At 47.2% G+C, this 19192-nt stretch overlaps 1 protein-coding gene across 1 annotated transcript; it reads left to right on the top strand.

Annotated features, from left to right (window-relative positions):
* The first annotated feature begins 7501 nt into the window (after window positions 1–7501).
* Window positions 7502–18410, top strand: RHBDD2 (rhomboid domain containing 2). Its single transcript, XM_082857103.1, has 4 exons — window positions 7502–7713; window positions 9787–10194; window positions 14904–15054; window positions 17518–18410. The coding sequence occupies exons 1-4, from the start codon at window positions 7536–7538 to the stop codon at window positions 17873–17875; spliced, it is 1095 nt and encodes a 364-aa protein (XP_082713229.1). The 5' UTR covers window positions 7502–7535; the 3' UTR covers window positions 17876–18410.
* Window positions 18411–19192: the final 782 nt, after the last annotated feature.

Below are 19192 nucleotides of genomic sequence, written 5' to 3'. Positions count from 1 at the left end.
CCACAGCCATGAAAGGGCCGAGTCCTAACCACTGGACTGCCTAAAATGTTGTATATACCCAGTAAAGCAGAAGTCAGGAGCTAAATTAAATGTTTTCTAATGCTCTCGTCTCCTTGATTAATGTCTAAAGAAAACAGGGATGATCAAACAGAAAAGAGGCAAAGGAGCTGCTTACAAGTCGACCCCTGGGCAGTTTGAAGTTGCCATGATCCTTCAGAATTGTCACAAGTTGGGGTGAGGGATGCACCTTTATGCTCCCAGTTTATGTCATTGAATGTGGGCCACCCAGGAAACTGTTGTGACCTCAAGCAAGGCAGCTCTCTTTAGCCGAGCCAATCTCCATAGAGCACCCATAGTGGAGGGCTTTCTACAGGTAGCATGCATAGCAGCTGGGAAAATAGGCCTTTGTTTCTAAAGGGCGATCTGAACGGTGCATCACTGTGTCCACCACATACACCTGTCCTCCACTCCTAGATGTAAATACCCAGTGCAGATGTATACACACACACACACACACACAAATCATGTATAAGAATGTGCATTGACGCTTCATTTATAATAACAAAAGGAAAAGAACAAAAAAAAAGGAAAACAACCAAATGTTAATCAACAGGAACGTGGAAACATAAATTATGATTTATTTATACAACCCAATATTACACACAGCAGTAATAATAACAACAGGACAAACTACTGCTACTTAGAACAATGTCAATGAATCTCATAGATAATATATTGAATGACGGAAGCCATACATAAAAGCATACTACTGTATGATTCCATTTTTATGAAGTTCAAGAATGGTCGAAATGAATTCATGATAACAGCTGTCAGAATAAAGGTTATGGGGGGGGTAGGAGGGAGAGGAACGGCTTGGGGTGGGGCAAGGTGGAAACTGAGAAAGGGCAGGAGAGGACCTGAAGGGATGCTAGAAACTCTCTTCATCTGCGTGAAAGTCACATGAGAGATATACATACATATATATGTGTGTTAAACTTGCCAATTATACTTAAGATTAACTTTTTACTGTAAGTTAGAGATGCTTTCATAAAAAAATAATTGAGTAAAAACATTTCCTTAATTTTATTTACTTTTTAAAATAGTATTACTTGCACATATGTCTTCGTCCACTTGGGCTGCTGTAACAAAATACCATACACCACGGGGCTTAAACAACAGACACTTCATGGGACTTCCCTGGAGGTCCAGCGGTTAAGATTCCGTGCTTTGAATGCAGGGGGCGCGAGTTCAATCCCTGGTCAGGGAACTAAGATCCCACATCCCTCGGGGCGCGCCCAAAAACAAAAAAACAAAAAAACCCAGACACTTCTTTCTTAAAGTTCTAGAGGCTGGGAAGTCCAATATCAAATTGCTGGCAGATTTGGTTCCTGGTGAGGACTCTCTTCCTGGCTTGCAGAAGGCCACCTTCTTGCTATGTCTTCACATGATTCTGGTCTCTTCCTCTTTTTATAACAGTAATCCCATCATGGGGTGACCACTCTCATGACCTCATATAAACCTAATTACCTCCCAAATGTCCCACCTCCGAATACCATCACCTTGGGGGTTAGGGCTTTAACATATGGATTTGGGAGGGACACAAACATTCAGGCCATAACAAAATTTTACTTGGCTTTTTTTTTTTTTTTTTTCCGGTATGCGGGCCTCTCACTGTTGTGGCCTCTCCTGTTGCAGAGCACAGGTTCCGGATGCGCAGGCTCAGCAGCCATGGCTCACGGGCCCAGCCGCTCTGCGGCATCTTACCAGACCGGGCACGAACCCGTGTCCCCTGCATCGGCAGGCGGACACTCAACCACTGTGCCACCTGGGAAGCCCTCAAAATTTTAAATGTACAAAAGAGATTACGAAAGAGCAAGCCTTCCCAGACCTACTCCCCAGTCACTCAGTTCCTCTCCCTGGAAGCCTCAGAATTATTCCATGCAGAGTAATGTATTATTTTCTCCCCACCTCTTTATATTTATTGTAGCACACTATATCCACTGACAATAACCTTGCTTCTCCACTCAACAAAATATTTTAGGTATCATTCCATATTGATACAGAGCTTTCTCAGTTTTTTGTTTCTTTTTATGACTGTGGAGTATTCCTTTGAAGGGATGTACCATCATTTATTAATCATCCCCACAATGACGGACACCTGGGCTGTTTCCAGTATTTACTATTGCAATCAACACTGCAATAAATAGCTTTTTACATAAGACATTTTCCACAGATGCGAGTATGTCAGTAGGTTAAAATCCTAGAAGTAGGATTGCTGCATCAAAGATATGTGCAGTAGTCATTTTGAAAGATGTTGCCAAACTTCCTTCTACAGAAATTGTACCAATATTCGGTCCTCTCAGTAATGTCTGAGGGTGCTCATTTCCTCCACTTTCGAAACCATAACTGGTTGATGACACTCTGGCATAACCCCTCTTCCCACTTTCTTGGAATAACATCTGCATTCCTCACCACAGCCTGCAAGGGCTTCCACTGTTTGGCCGCTGCCACCCTTTCTTCCCAGGCCACACTGAAGCCAAGTGTTGGGGGAGATCCAAGGAGGATCATTGTAGAAAATGGGATGCCAGCCAGAAGGGGTCAGGGAACCGGCATTCCTTTCCCTGGGGGGACGTGTGTTTAGGCAGAGAGCTTGCTGCCGTGCACCCCATGCTACGAGTGTGGGAAAAGAGAGCTGGGGCGAGATGGCATGGCACCCGAATGCCACGGAGGACTGAAGTTACATTGCTCTGGGGGGTAGCCATCCAGGATTTTGGACCTACTCAGCTGTCCCCGAATTAAAACCATCCGTCTAGATGTGGGCTGCTTCCCAGGACAGCCAGCAGGGGAGTAGTATTCTGCTCTGGGACGTGGCCTCTTCGCCAACAGACTAGAGGAACCCTACACAGGGTTGTCCACCAGGGGCCAGTAAGGACGTGCCTTGGAGGCTCCACAGCAGCTTATTGAAGCTGGAGTTGGGAACTAGTTAAGAAATGTCATTCTGCACCGCTGCCATCCTCGGTGGAAATGAGGAGGAAAGAGAGGGACTTATGGGCCAGGAAGGAGCAGCGCTGCTCAGTGGGGTCCGCCTAAGAGGGACCTGCTCTTCTGCGCCTCTGGAACTGCCCTTGGGGATGGATGAGGTCCAGTCCCCACCCTACCCCTAGCCCCCCAGAGCCCTTTGGTCATTCTGTACCTTCTGCAGATGTGCACTGGGGGTGGGGGCGGTAAATCCAGGAACACCCCTGCCCCATCAAGTTGGGTGGTTGGCACTGGTCCCAGTGCTGCCTCAGCCGTGCGAAGTGCGACAGCTGGTGTTTGTTTAGCACCTCCTCAAACCCTCCACAGCCTTTCCTTCCCCACACCAGGGACACCAGCTGTGGAGAGCAGGGACTAAACAAGTATTTCTGGGTACCAACTATGTGCCAGGCTCTATCCTAAGTGCTGGGATATGGCAGGTCCCTGCCCTCAGGGAGCTTGTAGTCTAGTAAGAGTGACAGTTAGATAAGTAAAGGCACAAACAGGGGAGTGCACTGAAAGAAGTAACAGGAAGAGGTGACCTGGGAAGGCCCTTATGAGGAGCAGCATCTGAGCTGGAGACCTGATGGCTAAGAACGTGGCCACTATACTAAGAGCCAGGAGAGCATTTCAGCAGATGAAAGAGCATGGGCAAAGGCCCTGAAGTGAGAACAACTTTGGCTTGTTTGGAAAACAGAGACCAGTGTAGTGAGTGAGGGAATGAATTCATTTCTTATCGTTGCCATAACAAATTACTACAAACTTAGTGGTTTCAACAATGAGAAGCCCGCACGCCGCAACGAGGAATAGCCCCCACTCACCGCAACTAGAGAAAGCCCACGCAAAGCAATGAAGACCCAACGCAGCCAAAAATCAATCAATCAATAAATAAAATTAAAAAAAAAACTTAGTGGCTTAACACAATACAAATTACCACTTTGCACCCATTAGGATGGTTACTATCCAAGAAACAGAATATAGCAAGTGTTGACAAGGATGTGGAGAAATTGGAACCCTTGTACATTGTTGGATGGAATGTAAAATGGTGCAGCCACTGTAAAACAGTATGGAGGCTCCTAAAAAAATTAAAAATAGCATGACCATATGATCCAGCAATCTTACTTCTGGGTATATACCCCAAAGAATTGAAGGCTAAGTCTCAAAGAACAGCATTATTCACAATAGCTAAAAGGTGGAAACAACCCAAGTGTCCATCAACAGATGAATGGATAAAGAACGTGTGGTCCATCCATACAATGGAATATTATGCAGCCTTAAAAAGGAAGCACATTGTGACACCTGCTACAACATGGATAAGCCTTGAGGGCATTATGCTAAGTGAAAGAAGCCAGTCACAAAAAGCCAAATACTGCATGATTCCACTTATATGGGGTACCTAGAGTGGTCAAATTCATAGAGACAGAAAGACACATAGTGGTTGCCAGGGACTGGGGCGAGTAGGGAGTGGGGAGTTATCATCTGATGTGTACAAGATCCAAAGAATTACAGAGATGGATGGCGTTGATGGTTGCACAACATTATGAATGTACTTAACACTACTGAACTGTACACTTGAAAATGGTTAAGATAGTAAATGTGGTGTGTACTTTCCCACAATGAAAAAACATTGGGAAAAAAACCCACATACATTTACAATCTTACAGTTCTGGAGGTTAGAAGTCTGAAATGGGCTTTACAGGGCTACTTCAAGGCGTCAGCAGAACTGTGTTCCTTCTGGAGGATCTAGGGGAGAATCTGTTTCCTCGCCTTTTCCAGCTTCTAGCGGTACCCTCATTCCTTGACTCGTGGCCCCCACCTCCGTTTTCAGGCCTCATAGCTCCACCCTCTGCTTCTGTCATCACATTGCCGTCTCTCCCTCTGACCCTCCTGTTGCCTTAAAAGGACTTTCACAATTCCATTAGGCCCACTCAGATAATCCAGGATAATCTTCCCGTCTCAAGATCTTTAACTTAATCATACCCACAAAGTCCCTTTTGCTACATAAGGTAGCATATACATAGAATCTGGGGATTTGGACGTGGACAGCATTGCTCGTGGGTTTCATCTAGAAATGTCCACACTGGTATGTGTGCCCCCTGAGAAGTCACCTGTCCCCCAGCCTCCAAGTCTGGCACGTGGAAAACTAGACACTCTCCAAGGAGGAGGATGCTTGGTGGAACCGTAAACAAAGGCAACTCCAGGTAGCACATTTGAGGCCTGGAAATGTTTGCAGACCAAGAGTGAAAAGACAGGACAAAAAAGATTCATGGTACTGGGTTGCCCCCTCCCTGCGCCCATCTGCTGAAGAAGGCTCTGCTTTGCTCGTGACAGTCCTCTGTCGCCTGAGCTGAAGAGAAGGTCTTGGGGTTTTCTGGGGGCATAATTGGAAAAAATGAGAAGAGGGAGGCAGAATCAGAGAGAAGTGAGACCATTGGGTGCTCCCTGCGTTAGACCACACAGCCCTTGGCTGTAGGATATGTGATGTCACCACAACTCTCATCCTGCCAGGAATCCAAATGCAATTATCCCCAACCCCCGGGTAAGTGGTGAATGTATCAACACTCCATATGCGTTTGTTTGTTTATGGAGTCTTAGAACTGAAGGTCCAAAAAGATTTTAAAAGGCATCTAGTTCCACCTCCAAACTGATGCTTGAATCACTTCAGTTTTCTCATCAAGTCCCCAGATTGCCTCTGCTTGCACACTGTAGTCACAGGGAGCTCACTACCTATTAAGGCAGCTCATGCCACGGATAGACAATCCAAACTGTCAGAAAGTTCTTTCTTTTTTAAAAAAATTTACTTATCTATTTATTGTTTTTTGGCTGCATTGGGTCTTCGTTGCTGCACACGTGCTTTCTCTCTAGTTGCGGTGAGCAGGGGCTAGTCTTTGTTGTGGTGCACGGGCTTCTTATTGCAGTGGCTTCTCTTGCTGCGGTGCGTGGGCTTCAGTAGTTGTGGCACTCAGGCTCAGTGGTTGCGGCTCACAGGCTCTAGAGCACAGGCTCAGTAGTTGTGGTGCACAGGCTTAGTTGCTCTGCGGCATGTGGGATCTTCTGGACCAGGACTCGAACCCTTGTCCTGTGCATCAGCAGGCGGATTCTTAACCACTGCACTACCAGGGAAGTCAGAAAGTTCTTTCTTAAGTCAAGTGTGTCGCCCTATCATTTCCAGGTCTCCCCTCTGGAGTAACACAGGATAAGTCTACTCCCCCTCTTCAGGAAAGCCCTTCACATAGTTAGAGCCAGTGGTCTCGACCACTGAAGCTTCTCCACGGAAGTCTCCCTGGTCCCTTTAATTGTCCCTCATCAAGATATGATTTGAAATTTCCCCCTTTCCTCCCAGTCCTAGCCACTTTGTGTTGGACAAGCTCTAATTTTCTACATCCTTTTTCAGAATGTATGTCTGAAAGTAGACCCAGAACTCCTGGAGTGGTCTGATGGGCACAGAGGAGATGGGACCATCACCCCCTTCCTCTTTCCAAGGCCCAGACTTTGGTTCCAGCAGCCCAAGTCCCCACTCGCTATTTTTAGCTGCTCCACCACACTTCTGATTCCCGTTTTGCTTCCTGTTGAGTAAAACCTTAATTTTCATGCCCACTGCTGCGTCGTGAGCAGCATTAGTTTAAATATACATAGCATTCATTGAAATATGTCCCATTGCTGTATATTTATATCCAGAAAATTACATGGTTATATTTTAGTACTAAACACAAAAGACGAAAAGAATCTTAGGTTCTCTTCCTGAGGTTCATGGGCACACAGATATTGCCAGAACTACTGAGGGGGGCAGACTAGGGCTGGGAACGGATCTGAATGTCCAGCACAGACAGTGGAGCATTTGTTTATTTTTCAGTAGTCGAATTTACATACATGTAGCAGTAGGCAGGATATTAGAGGGAAGTAGTGAAAAGGGAAGAAAATCGGGGCCTAGCAAACAGGAATTCAGATCCTAGTCCTACTGCTTCCCACTTGTGACCTTGGGCAAGTCACCTTCCAAAGTATCTGTAATCAGGGAAACCATATTCCAGTTGGCTACTTTAAATAGCTGTTCTCTGGTGAAGGTGCTTTTCAGACTTTAAGGGCTGAAATAGACCTTGGTTATCACTGTTGCTACATTACATCCCTTCGGGGACTTCAGTAGAATCCCTCCTTCCTCTCCCACCCCTGTTTCTCTAACCCAGGCACCTTGCCAGTAGCCAATTCCAGGCCATAGCAACTGGGGGGAACCTGAGTTCTAATTGTCTTTGCCATTTAACTGCATTACCCTGACACCAGTTTCTTCATTGGTATAATGGGGGTAAACACAAAAAAGGGGGGTGCTGCCGCCAGAGGGCGCTGTCCTACGCGCAGGGGAGACTGGCCAGCGCGACCGGATTGGGCAACTCTGCACGGGGCGGGGCGTCTGGGAGGCGGGGCTTCCGGCCACCTCCTCCGCTGTTGCCATGGGAGACAGCCGCAAGGAGGCGGAAGGAGCCGAGAACCTGCCGGAGTCGCCTAGGGGAGCGGGAACCTTGGCGGCCATGGCGGTCTCGGAGCCCGGGTACAGGAGCTGGTCCTTGTGGCCCGAGGTGCCATCCGCCACCTTCTTCACCGCGCTGCTCTCGCTGCTGGTGTCTGGGCCTCGCCTGTTCCTGTTGCAGCCTCCCCTGGCGCCCTCGGGCCTCTCGCTGCGGTCCGAGGCTCTGCGCAACTGGCAAGGTGAGCAGGGCGGGGCCGGACCCCGGGTGCCAGCCCTTTTCCTCCGACCTCGCCAGGCCCTGGGCTCTGGCCTCCCAGCATCCGCGTCACCCCGCCTCCGTCCGCATCATCATTCTGCCCACCTGGAAGACCAGCCCCATATTCCACGTCTTTGTGCAGAGCCCCATCTTCGTCACCACTGTAATGCTTCCCTACCCAGATTTGTTCCCTTACCTGTCTCCATCCGACTGGTCAAGTCCCCCATATCCATTCGTAGCAAATAGGTTTCATTCACCCCTGCTCCATCACCAAGGAGGATTTTTCTGTTCCCCTCCCTTGTCACATTCACACCTACGTCTGCTTTAAGGGCCCACCCCCCCACTGAAAAATTTTTTTCTTTCGCCTTCGTCAAGACACTTGAACTTTATCTGTGGCCACCCCTATAAGATCCTGGCTTCCTGGGGTTTAGAATTTATTGTGCTTCTTCGTTTTAATCTTAATCCTCACTCCGATTCCCTGCTCATGGCGCGAGGGGGTACCTTCTACCTTTGGGAGAGGTGTTTGTTTTCTCGGGGAGGGTGAGAGATTTTGCAGACCAATTAAGTATAAACATCTGCTCATAAAAGATGTTCTTAGTCTCTATTTCTTCCCCATTCTTTTATGGGGAGGAAAATGGGAAATTTGTATGACTTGTTTTCCAAAGCACATTCACATGCATTAATCTCGTTTAATACTCACGGTGATCCCATGACGTAATGTAGGCTTTGTTGTTGCGCATTATTTAGATGAAACTGAGGCTTAATGCGAAGACTCGCAGAGCTATTGAGTTATATAATTGACACAGGAACCCAGATTTTTCTTTTTATCGTGTGATGTGTTGGGACTGGAACCTTGGGGTTTATGATCCCCAAATTATATAGAATTGCTTCTAGAATCTTCACATTTATACTTGGGTTTTCAGTGTCAGAAGTACTCAGCAAGCAGTGAAGTACTCTTCAGATAAAGAAGCCTTACAGAGATGGCCTGACTGAGGTACATGGTTCATAGCCTGCCTCCCTGCTCAAATCTAAAACTGGTCCCTCCCAACCTCACCTGAGATACACACAGCACATCTGTCTTCAGAGGCAGATGCAAAATGCCAGCCTAAACTGAGCTCCCTTTTTTTTCTTTACTTCACGGCTTCTCTGGGGCTCACAGGCAATGTGAGTATTAGACATGTAAGAGACCTTTGAGGGCCTCGAGTGTATGCCTGTTATTATACAAAGAGAGAACTGAAGCCGATAGGGCCTGTGACTTGACTGAGCTCAACCGGCCTGGATGTGATAGAGCCAAGATTCCACTCCAAGCCTTTAGGCTCCCAAGTCCACTGTTACTGCCACTTCACCAGTCCCCCTCCTTCAGTTTAGTATTTTGGCCTGTGGGGATGTAAAAGTACATAAGAGAGAGGACTGGTTCTAGAAAAATAAAAGTGAGATTCTTTGCTGTCTTATTGCATATAAAGCGTGGCTCTGCCTCGAAGACTAGATCAGCACTTTAAAGAAAGACTTCTGAGTTCTGTATCTACATTATCAGTGATAGTTTTCTAATCTTTACAGGTGCAAAATAATTCATGGTCCCTTTTTTCTTCCTCTGAACAGCCACTATGGAAGGAGAGGTCAGGATTACAGCCGAGGAGACGGGCACAAAGAGTGTTAAGTGACACCCACTCAATCCACCTGAAGCCGTTACAATTAATTAACCCTCAAACTGCCCGGTGAGATAGGTCAGTATTAAAACCTAAAAAAGGATTATAAAGCACATTGCAAATTTAAAGACCATCCCACGCTAAAAAGTGTTATTTTTTTCCCCACGTGGAAGCCAGTCACGGATAAGACTTGCTCCAGGTCTGGGAAAGAGCAAAGATTAGACATCCACGCCTCTACTTTGAGTCCTGGGTCTTTCGTTGTTGCCTCCCTCTGCTTATCCCACTGGCTCCGGGCTGATTTTCACTGGCAATGAGAGCCAGCTGCTCCCCGTTTCCTAGGTGGGTTGTAACCTGGCTTTCCCTTCTTGGAACAACCCACCGTTGGGCCTCTAACTCAGTTCCCTCTGCAGTTTACAGGCTGGTGACTTACATCTTTGTCTACGAGAACCCAGTCTCCCTGCTCTGCGGTGCCATCATCATCTGGCGCTTTGCTGGCAATTTTGAGAGAACCGTGGGCACCGTCCGCCACTGCTTCTTCACCGTGATCTTCGCCATCATCTGCGCCATCATCTTCCTGTCTTTTGAAGCTGTGTCATCGCTGTCAAAGCTGGGGGAGGTAGAGGACGCCAGAGGTTTCACCCCAGTGGCTTTTGCCATGCTGGGAGTCAATTCCGTCCGCTCTCGGATGAGGAGGGCCCTGGTGTTTGGCATGGTTGTGCCCTCAATGCTGGTGCCGTGGCTTCTGCTCTGTGCCTCCTGGCTCATTCCCCAGACCTCTTTCCTCAGTAACGTCTGTGGACTTGGAATTGGGCTAACATGTATCCTTCCTAGAAGGTAACTGTAGAACAATGACATGCCAAAGGGTGAACCAAGTTGTAGGGCCTGGGGGTGTCCAGTAGATAGAGCTGTGAGCTCAGATGTAGGTAATCTGTGTGCTAGCTTCAGCTTTGAAAACCGTGTGGCCTCGGGCAGGTCACTTCCCTTCTCTAGGCCAGAGTTTTCTCATCTGGAAAAGATCACCATAGCTCACTCCTCACACTGGCTCAGCACTGCCAGCTAGTAAAATATTCTGTATTGATTTTTTCCAAGGTGTAAACCTGCATTTGACTAATTTTTTTTATTGGAGGGTCCTGAACTACCCATGGGCTGGAGATGTTCCATGAAAGGAATAGGAAACAGGTTTGTTTGTTTTTGTTTGGCTTAATCTTTTTCTCAGAAGAAAAAAAAATTTTTTTTTTATGGTAGGCTTTTACCATATGGGTAGTTAAAAACTTAGGATAAGCCTCATATTCCTTGTATAAATATTCAGGCAATTAGGGGAAAGTATTCTAAAATACAAAGTGGTTCTTTTTTAAACATCAGAATGGTAGTGTTTGGAGTTGGACAAGGTGCATTCCTGACATATCTTACAATTTGTGATTCTATGAGCTGTTAGTGTGGGTAGTGTATAAATCCACATTGATAACATTGTTCTTATGTATCTTATTTTTAAATTCTAGTTTAATTTCATTGGTTTTAGACTTTTTTTCCTAACATGAAAATTTAAAGCTATACACTCCCCATGTAAGCACTACTTTAGCTGTATCCCACAAATTTTGATATGTTGTGTTTTCATTATCACTCAGTTAAAAGTATTTTCTAATTTTCCTTGGGATTTCTTTTTTGATCCAAGGGTTATTTATAAGGGAGTTGCTTAATTTCTAAATATTTGGTGATTTCCCAGATTTCTTTTTGTTATTGATTTCTTATTTCATGTGGTCCGAGAAAATTCTTTGTAAGATTACAGTCCTTTTAAATTATTTCTGGCCCAGCATTTGTTACATCTTGGTGAGTATTCTGTGTGTACTTGAAAGGAATGTGCATTCTGCAATTGGTGGGTATAGTGTTCAGTATATGTCAGTTAGGTCAAGGTATTGTATTGTTCAAATCTTCTATATCCTTATAGTTATTCTATTTATTACTGGGAGAAGACTGTTGACATCTCCAGCTAATACTGTAGATCTCTCTTTTTTGCTTTCAATTCTTATCAGTTTTTGGCTTCAAGTGTTTTTGAAGTTCTGTTTATTGGATACATACACATTTGGGATTGTTATATCATCTTAATGAATTTACCCTTTACTGTTATGAAATTGACACTTAAATCTCTGGTAATATTCTTTGCCCTAAATTCTTCATTGTCTGATATTAATTTACTTATTCCAGCTTTCTCCTTTCTTAGAATTAGGATTTACAAGGTATATATTTTCCCATCCTTATATTTTTAACATGTTTATGTCTACATTTAAAGCATGTTTCTTGTAGATAGCATATAGGTGGTTCTCTGTCTGACAGTCTGCCTTTTAAAGGCTTGTTTAGCCCATTTGCATTTAGTGTAATTATTGATATAGTGGGGTTAAGTCTACCAGCTTGCTTTTTGTGTTCTTTTTGTCTCAAATGTTCTTTGTTCCTTTTTACCTCTTTTCCTGCCTTCAATTGCATATTTTTTTAGTATTTCATTTTATCTTCTTTGCTTATTAACCATGCCTCTTTGTTTTATTTTTTAGTGGTTGCTCTAGAGTTTAAATATGCATTTTTAGTTTATCACAGGCTACATTCAGATAATATACCACTTTGTATGTAAGAATCTTATTCCATTGTATTTCTGTTTTCCTTCTTTCCATCCTTTGTGTTATTGTTCTATGTTTTACTTCTACATATGTTATAAACCTCATAATACATTGCTGCTTCTCTTGCTACTCTTAAACAGTCAATTATATTTTTTTAAAAAGCAACATTTACTCACATATTTATCATCTCTATTTTTCTTCATTCTTTTGTGTAGATCCAAATTCCCATCTGGTATCATTTTCCTTTAGCTGAAAGAACTTCCTTTAACATTACAGTAGGTATGCTGGTGAAAAATTCTCTCCATCTTTGGTTCTTTGAAAATGCTTTTAGTTCACTAAATATAGAATTCTAGCCTTCTCTGATATCCTTTCACTTCTAAAGATGTCCTTGCATTACTTCTGGTTTGTATTGTTTCTGATAAGAAATCAGTAATCATTTTTATTGTTTCCCCGTATAATTCATTGTTTTTCTCTGGCTCATTTCACAATTTTTTCTTTATCATTGGTTTTTAGCTATTATCTTGTGCCTTGAGGTGGTGTTTTTGTGTTTACCTTACTTGGAGTTTGTTGATCTTGGATGTGTGAGTTTAGAATTTTCATCAAGTCTAAAAAAATTATCGTCATTATGCCTTGAAGTATTTTTTTTCTATCCTCTTTTCTCTTCTCCAATTATATATATATAAGCTACATGGTATTGTTCAGTGGGTCACTAAGGCTGTTGTATTTTTTTTTTAATTTTTGCCTTTTTTACCCTCTACATTTCAGTTTGGATAATTTCTGTCACACTGCCTTCAAGTTCAGCAATCTCATCTTCCGCAGCGTCTACTCTGCTGTTAAACCTACCCAGTTAGTTTTTTATTCCTTGTGTTGTATATTTCGGTTCAAGAGGTTCTTCTTTATGGTTTTCATTTCTGTATTGCGATTCTTTATCTGTTTGTTATGTTTATGTTTTCCTTTAAACACATTCACGTACACATTTATAATAGCTGTTTTAAAATACTTGTCTCTTAATACCATCATCTTTGTCCTTTCTGGACCTGTTTCTTTTGACTGCTTTTCCTCTTGATTATGGACCCTATTTTCTTGCGTTGTCCCTTGTCTTGTAATTTTTTATTTTTTGATAAACCTTGTGAATATTGTGTTATCAAGGGCTGAATATTGTTGTCTTCCTTTAAAGAGTATTTATTTTCCTAATAGGTAGTTAATTTACTTGTTGAGGCATTGCCTTTTGGGGGTCTCTTCTGAATGTCCTGGGTGTTCAGTGAAGTCTCTTTACTCTGGTTAGAACTTGAGCGTGTCCCTGTCCTGTGGGAGCTCCAGGAGTTGTTAATCTTACAGCTCTGTGATAGTTGTTGTTTCTTCAGTAGCTGTTCTTTGCCTGACTGGAGGAGTCTCAGCCTGTGTACGTCTACATTAGTGTTTAGCTAAAGACTCGGGGAACCTCTTCGGGCCCAAGGGACTTGTGGCCCCATCCAGAAGAAGAGGAGGGGCTTCTTCTCCCTCCTCTCCATTACTGACCTGAACTCTTTGTCTCTCCAGCTCAGGAGCACTGTATTCTGCTTGGATTCCCCGTGCTTGCTTTGGCAGCACTTATACTAAAGTTGGAATGATACTTGGATTCCCGTTCCTGTGCTGTGGTTTAGAAAGTACCTCCGGGCAGAAAGCCGGCTTGATCTTGAGGCTCACTTGCTTTGTGTCCCTTTTCTTAGGTATCACAGTTTGGGAGTGTTTGTGGTCCAAAGTCTGAAAGCAATTGTGTGAAATATTGTATCCTGGTTTATAGTTATATATGTGGGAGGACTAGTCTAGTATTGTTACTTCATCAGAGTCAGAAGCAGAACAGATTCTTGAGATCATTCTGAAGTCATCAGCCATGACAGCTTTTGACTTCCTTACAGCATTGCTTACCACCTGGAATCAGTATCTGGAAGCATACTGTCATCCCTGAAAGAATTTAGAAATAGCAAGGGTGTGTTTGTTTATCACAATGACTAGGTACTACCACCATTTGGTGGCTGGTGCCAGGAATGCTAAATGTCCTATGATGAGTGGAACAGTCTAGCCCAGCAGAGAATTATCTCGCCAGTAGTATTCTAGTTAAGAACACTGCCGCAAGGAACAGTGCTCTTTTGGTGCGTCTGTACAGTCTTCTCTCTGCCAGCACCCCTCTTCTAGCCAGCACCCCTCACAATTTAGGCTTCAACCTCCTCATTACGTCCTTAGAGAAAAATTTCTCAGATCTCCCTAGGCTAGCTTACGGCCCCCAGCGTGGTCATCCATAGATAAGCTTTTGCTTGTGGCCACTTATTCTACCCCAGCACTTGGTACATATTAGAGGTTCAATGAATATTTGTCGAGAGGACGGATGGATGGTTGGATAAAGGCTGACTCTTTTTGGCTGTCTAGGCAGTGATGGGCTGACACAGGTCGGATGACCAGAGTACCATCACATCCCTGGGACCTCCCAGGGCTGCCACAGAGGCCCACAGAAAGCTCAGTTGGTCACCTTGAGACAAGGTTCCTCCTATTTGGGACAAAGTACAAGAAGATGTCAGTCCTCCCAGAGGGTATTAGGATAGCCTCCTGCCTCATCCCACTGGAAAGACAGAGATGTGTGCTGGCTTCTGACTGTGATTGAAGGGGCCAGAGGGGCTCAGGAGACAGGATGGATGTGTCTAGGGGAAGGTGAAATGTTAGCACCTGTCTGCCCTCTCCTGTTGCTGGGTCATGTTCCCTCTGAGGTACAGGGGATAGAAACTCAACTCTTGGTTTCCCCTGAGCTTGAAACTCCAGTCAGATATTATGGTGGAATAAGCACTTACTTCCCCTGTACAATCAATGTGGGCACCTGTGTCCTCTGGGGAGTGTTCAGCCCTCCTCCCTTTAGCTGCCTCCAGTTTTCCTTAATATGCCAACCTCAGATGGCTTCACCTACTGCTACTCCATCGACCTCCCAGAGCGAGTTGCACTGAAGCTCGACCAGAAGTTCCCCTTCAGCCTGATGAGGAAGATTTCGATGTTCAAGTACATCTCCGGCTCTTCAGCTGAAAGAAGGGCAGCCCAAAGCCGGAAGTAAGTTATAGAACTCTGTGCTTTATTCCTAAAGCAATTCCTGGGCCTCTAGAGGGTGTGACTCGTTCACTGTCCTGGGGAATAGGCAAGAGGGTGTGGGCAGCCTGGGCCCCAAAAAATCTGTGCACAAATTTCTCCCGAGCACCCTAGATTCTGCCCAGCTGCATCTGAAGTAGGGACCGAGCAGGAAGGGGCTCTTGTGCATAATCCCGAGTGACTTGTGGCCCCATCCAGTGGCATTAACAGCCCTCAGCGCCGACAAGCACCCTGTGCAGGTGGGATTGGGCTCCTGCGTGTGACGCTGGTAAGAAGCACAGTCCACGCAACGGACTGGGAGCCTTAGGAGGTGGCACGGCCCGAACCTGAGAGGGTTTTCTTGGCCACCTGGCAGGAGAAGGCGAAGCTTACTGTTTTCCAGTCCAGGCACGTTAACTCTCAATGGAAAGTCCTGGGCAAGCCGCCAGAGCTCACGTAGCCTGACTCCCTCCTTTCAGAGAGAGGGCCCAAAGGGGACAAGAGTCTGTCTCCAGGTAACACAGTCAGAAGAGCCCAGTGTAGAGCCAGGGGCTCCTGCTTCCGGGTCCTACTGACTCCCTGTCGCTGGGGCACACACTGCCGGCCTCAGGTGGCCTTCACTGGTTTTTGCCGATGCTGAGAGTTCACAATGGAGGAGGTTTCCTTTCCTTCAAGTCCCTCCCAAAGAACGGATTCAGTACAAAGTCAAGGTGCTTTGTCAGTGGCCCTTTTCTGCTTCAGCTGTGCAGTACATCTTGCCCCCGCGCTGCCCTGGAGGCAGGACTTCGGCTGAATTGGAGTCTGCTCCTTGTACTTTATTTTAGGAGGTGGACAATCCAGCCTTCAGCAGCTCAGAGCCCTCTGACCGTTTGTTTTTTATTTTTATTTTTTTCACCAGGCCGCACGGCTTGCAGGATGATCTTAGTTCTCTGACCAGGGATCGAACCCAGGTCCCCACAGTGAAAGCGCTGAGTCCTAACCACTGGACCGCCAGGGAATTCCCCACTCTGACCATTTCTTAAAGGCAGGGACGGGTACTGGGAAAAATAGAAACGCACACTCACCCATTTTGTTTCCGGCAGGTAATTCCTGGAGTCTAAATGGGTGGGAGGTGTTTAAATTTAGAATTAGGTGTATTGTAGCTTTTTGGCTCTTAATTGCTGTTCTCACAGAATCTAGAGAGAACTTAAGGGTCCACGTTTGCAAATGCTCTCTCCCCCGCCCTCTCCCATGAAGGAATCCCCTCTAAGACAGCTGCCGATGTTCACCCCTGGCGGCTGGGGGCTGGCTCTCCAAGGCAGCCCATAATGAGAAAGGTCTTCCACGCTGAATCGCAGTTACTTCTCTGTAACTGTGACACCGTGGTGCCGGGTGATCCTGCTTCACCATGACGCGCTGATCTGGCCAGGGGCCATGGTGACCCTCTCAGCTCCTTCTGTGTCCCTTGCATGGCGTGCTGTTCGATCCCTCGTTATCCTGGCCTGCTGTAGGCACCCGGAACAGAACGTGATGTTTTGGATGACCTGACAACGGGACACAGGTAGTATTAGAACACGCGTGTTTGTTTCGGCAGCAGACCTGACTGCGCGGACAGCCTTGCCTCCCTGGAGGCTCTTGTCAAGCTTCTTATCGGCCAAAACCTCTATATTTTTAAAATGCCAGAAGTGCTGTTAAGCGTCCTGTATCTGTACTTAAGCAGCTGATTTGTAAGCTTAGGTTTGGATTGAAATGTATACAGGTTTAGTCTAGTTACCTAACACAGGTACCAGTGGTGTTGACACTTGTTCTTCATATTTGGAACTCTGCACGAAGGTCACAGGCTAAAACCCTTAGAATGTGTCCCCCTTTGTGGCCCCAGCCGCACGCGTCTGTGGTGGGGTCTCCAACCTCAGTACAGACAGCTCCCCACGTCTGTCATGTCGGTTCCTGCCTTCCAGGACTTTGAGTTGTGAGTCTTTATTCCTGAAGACGTGGGTAGAATATCTCCCAGCAGACAAGGCCTGGGCCCAAGCTCTGTGTTACCCGTTAGAGCCTTCCCCTCCTCCCTCCCACAGAGGGGGATCCATTCTCCCTGGGTCCAGTTGCTGAGCCGACCACAAACACTGACTGCTGTGATCTGTCCCCATCTCCATCCGGTCCATCCAGTTTGCAAGCTGCTCTTACATCTCAGGGTGTCTCAGGCATGGGCCTGATACCCCTTCTTCCTGCTGACTTACTGCAGGACCGTGAGTGGGCCCTGCCCCCTCTGGGCATATGTTTTCTGTCCAGTTGAGATTGACCTTCCTCCCCGCTTGGCACTTTCACAGCTGGTTATAGGAACCGTCCACAGCACGTTGTAATAGAAAGCAGTACAGCGACCCACGCTTCGCGCCTGCGGATCGACCACTGGGCTGCTGTGCGCCCCGGCGTGAGTGGCTGAGTGACCATTTTCTCTCTGTTCCTTTCCAGGCTGAACCCTGTGCCTGGCTCCTACCCCACACAGAGCGGCCACCCTCACCTGGCCCCGAACCACCCTGTGGCCCAGATGCAGCACACCAGTGGCCAGAAACTGGCCCCTTGGCCGTCCTGGGTCCCTGGGCACACGGCCAGCCTGCCTCCGTACCAGCCCACGTCCGGCCTGTGTTACGTGCAGAACCATTTTGGCACAGTTCCCAGCTCCTCTGGTGTCTACCCGGCTTCTGCGGGTGCCTCCCTGGGGGTCCAGCCCCCCGCCCCCCTCAACTGCCCCGGCACAGTGCATTCCGGGGCCCTGGCCAGTTCAGCGACTACAGGCTCCAAGGAGTGCTCAAGGGTCCTGATCCCCTGAGAGAGAGTTTCCAGGGAAGCGATCTCCCATCCCGGCCTTCCGAGGAAGGTACTTTCTGAGCTGAGATGTTCTTGACAAAAAGTTACTTACTGAACACCTCTATGTGCCAGGCTCTGTGTTGAGTATTTTGATATGTGTCTCTATTTCATTCTCATTCATCCTCATGACAACTTGGTGAAGTACAGCTTGTCGTCCCCAGTTTACAGTTGCAGAAAGCGTGCAGTGAGGTCACGTGGCCTTGTAGTGGCACAGCTGGGGCGCTTGGCTCCAGGCCCAGGCCCCGCCCACCCACTGTCCCGCCCCCCACAGGACACCTGGGAGAAGAGGGCATTGGTGGTCAGTGGCTCGTTTCAGCTCTCCGTTCCCTTCTTGTCCTCGTACGTCATGCTCGTGGTTATGCCGTGTTCGTGTGACTGCGCGTGCCCTTTGGGAGCTCCCGGCTGGTGTGCTTGCCAGTCCCCAGGCCTGTGCGGTGTTCCTCCCTTGCGGTGACCCCCCAGCCCCACACCCAGACTTCTGCCCCGGAAGTGGTGAGACGGGCCAGCGTGAGCCACAGCAGCATGCTTCTGGATCCATAGTGCTGATTACCTTTGTATAAAGAAACAGCCTCCAGCCTGCCCTCGGTGTGTGGTGTCTTTGTGGTCAAGTCAGGCAGACGACTCCCAGCGGGCATCTGGCGTGAGGGCGTGAGTTGAGAAGGTCCCCAGAGAGCTGAAAGGACAAATGGGAGAGTTTGGCAACCCTGAGATTGGCAACAGCGGGGAGCCGCTGTGGTGTTCCCAGGGCTCCAGGCTGGGTCACCACAAGAAGGGCTGCCCGCGGGACCTTATGCCAGGGAGTGACGCAGGCAGCGGCCACGGTGGCCTCTGAAGCAAGAGGCGGGGAGGAGAGCCCTGGCGGCTTTGTCGCCTGATCTACCCGCAGGGTCTCCTGTGGGCCATATTAACCAGGAAACCTTTGGCAAGTGAGCCCGGGAAATGCAGTTTGCAGAGGTCAGGCCCCCCACACACCACGCAGGGCGGGACAGGGACAGGGATGTGACTGAGTCTACGGGCGCCCGACCAGGCCGAGGGGAGCTCCTGGCTCCTGATCAGCCTTCAGCTGAGCTCTTTGAAGTGGGCTCACGTTGAGAAGACACGCCACATGCAGGTGTCCTCAGAGACACCAGCACACGCGGCCTTCGTTTACTCCTGGAGCTGCATGGCCTGCTCGGGGCTGGCTTTTTGGGAGGCCCTGGGTATTAGAGGTGGATAAGACACACCCACAAATCCGCAGCAGTGGACAGGGCAGTGAGTGGCCTGCACTGGGGCGGGGGGC

The sequence above is a fragment of the Leucopleurus acutus genome, assembly GCF_964270905.1.
Source record: "Leucopleurus acutus genome assembly, chromosome: 16".
Classification (NCBI taxonomy): Eukaryota; Metazoa; Chordata; class Mammalia; order Artiodactyla; family Delphinidae; genus Leucopleurus; species Leucopleurus acutus.
This window is presented reverse-complemented; position numbering and strand designations above follow the sequence as displayed.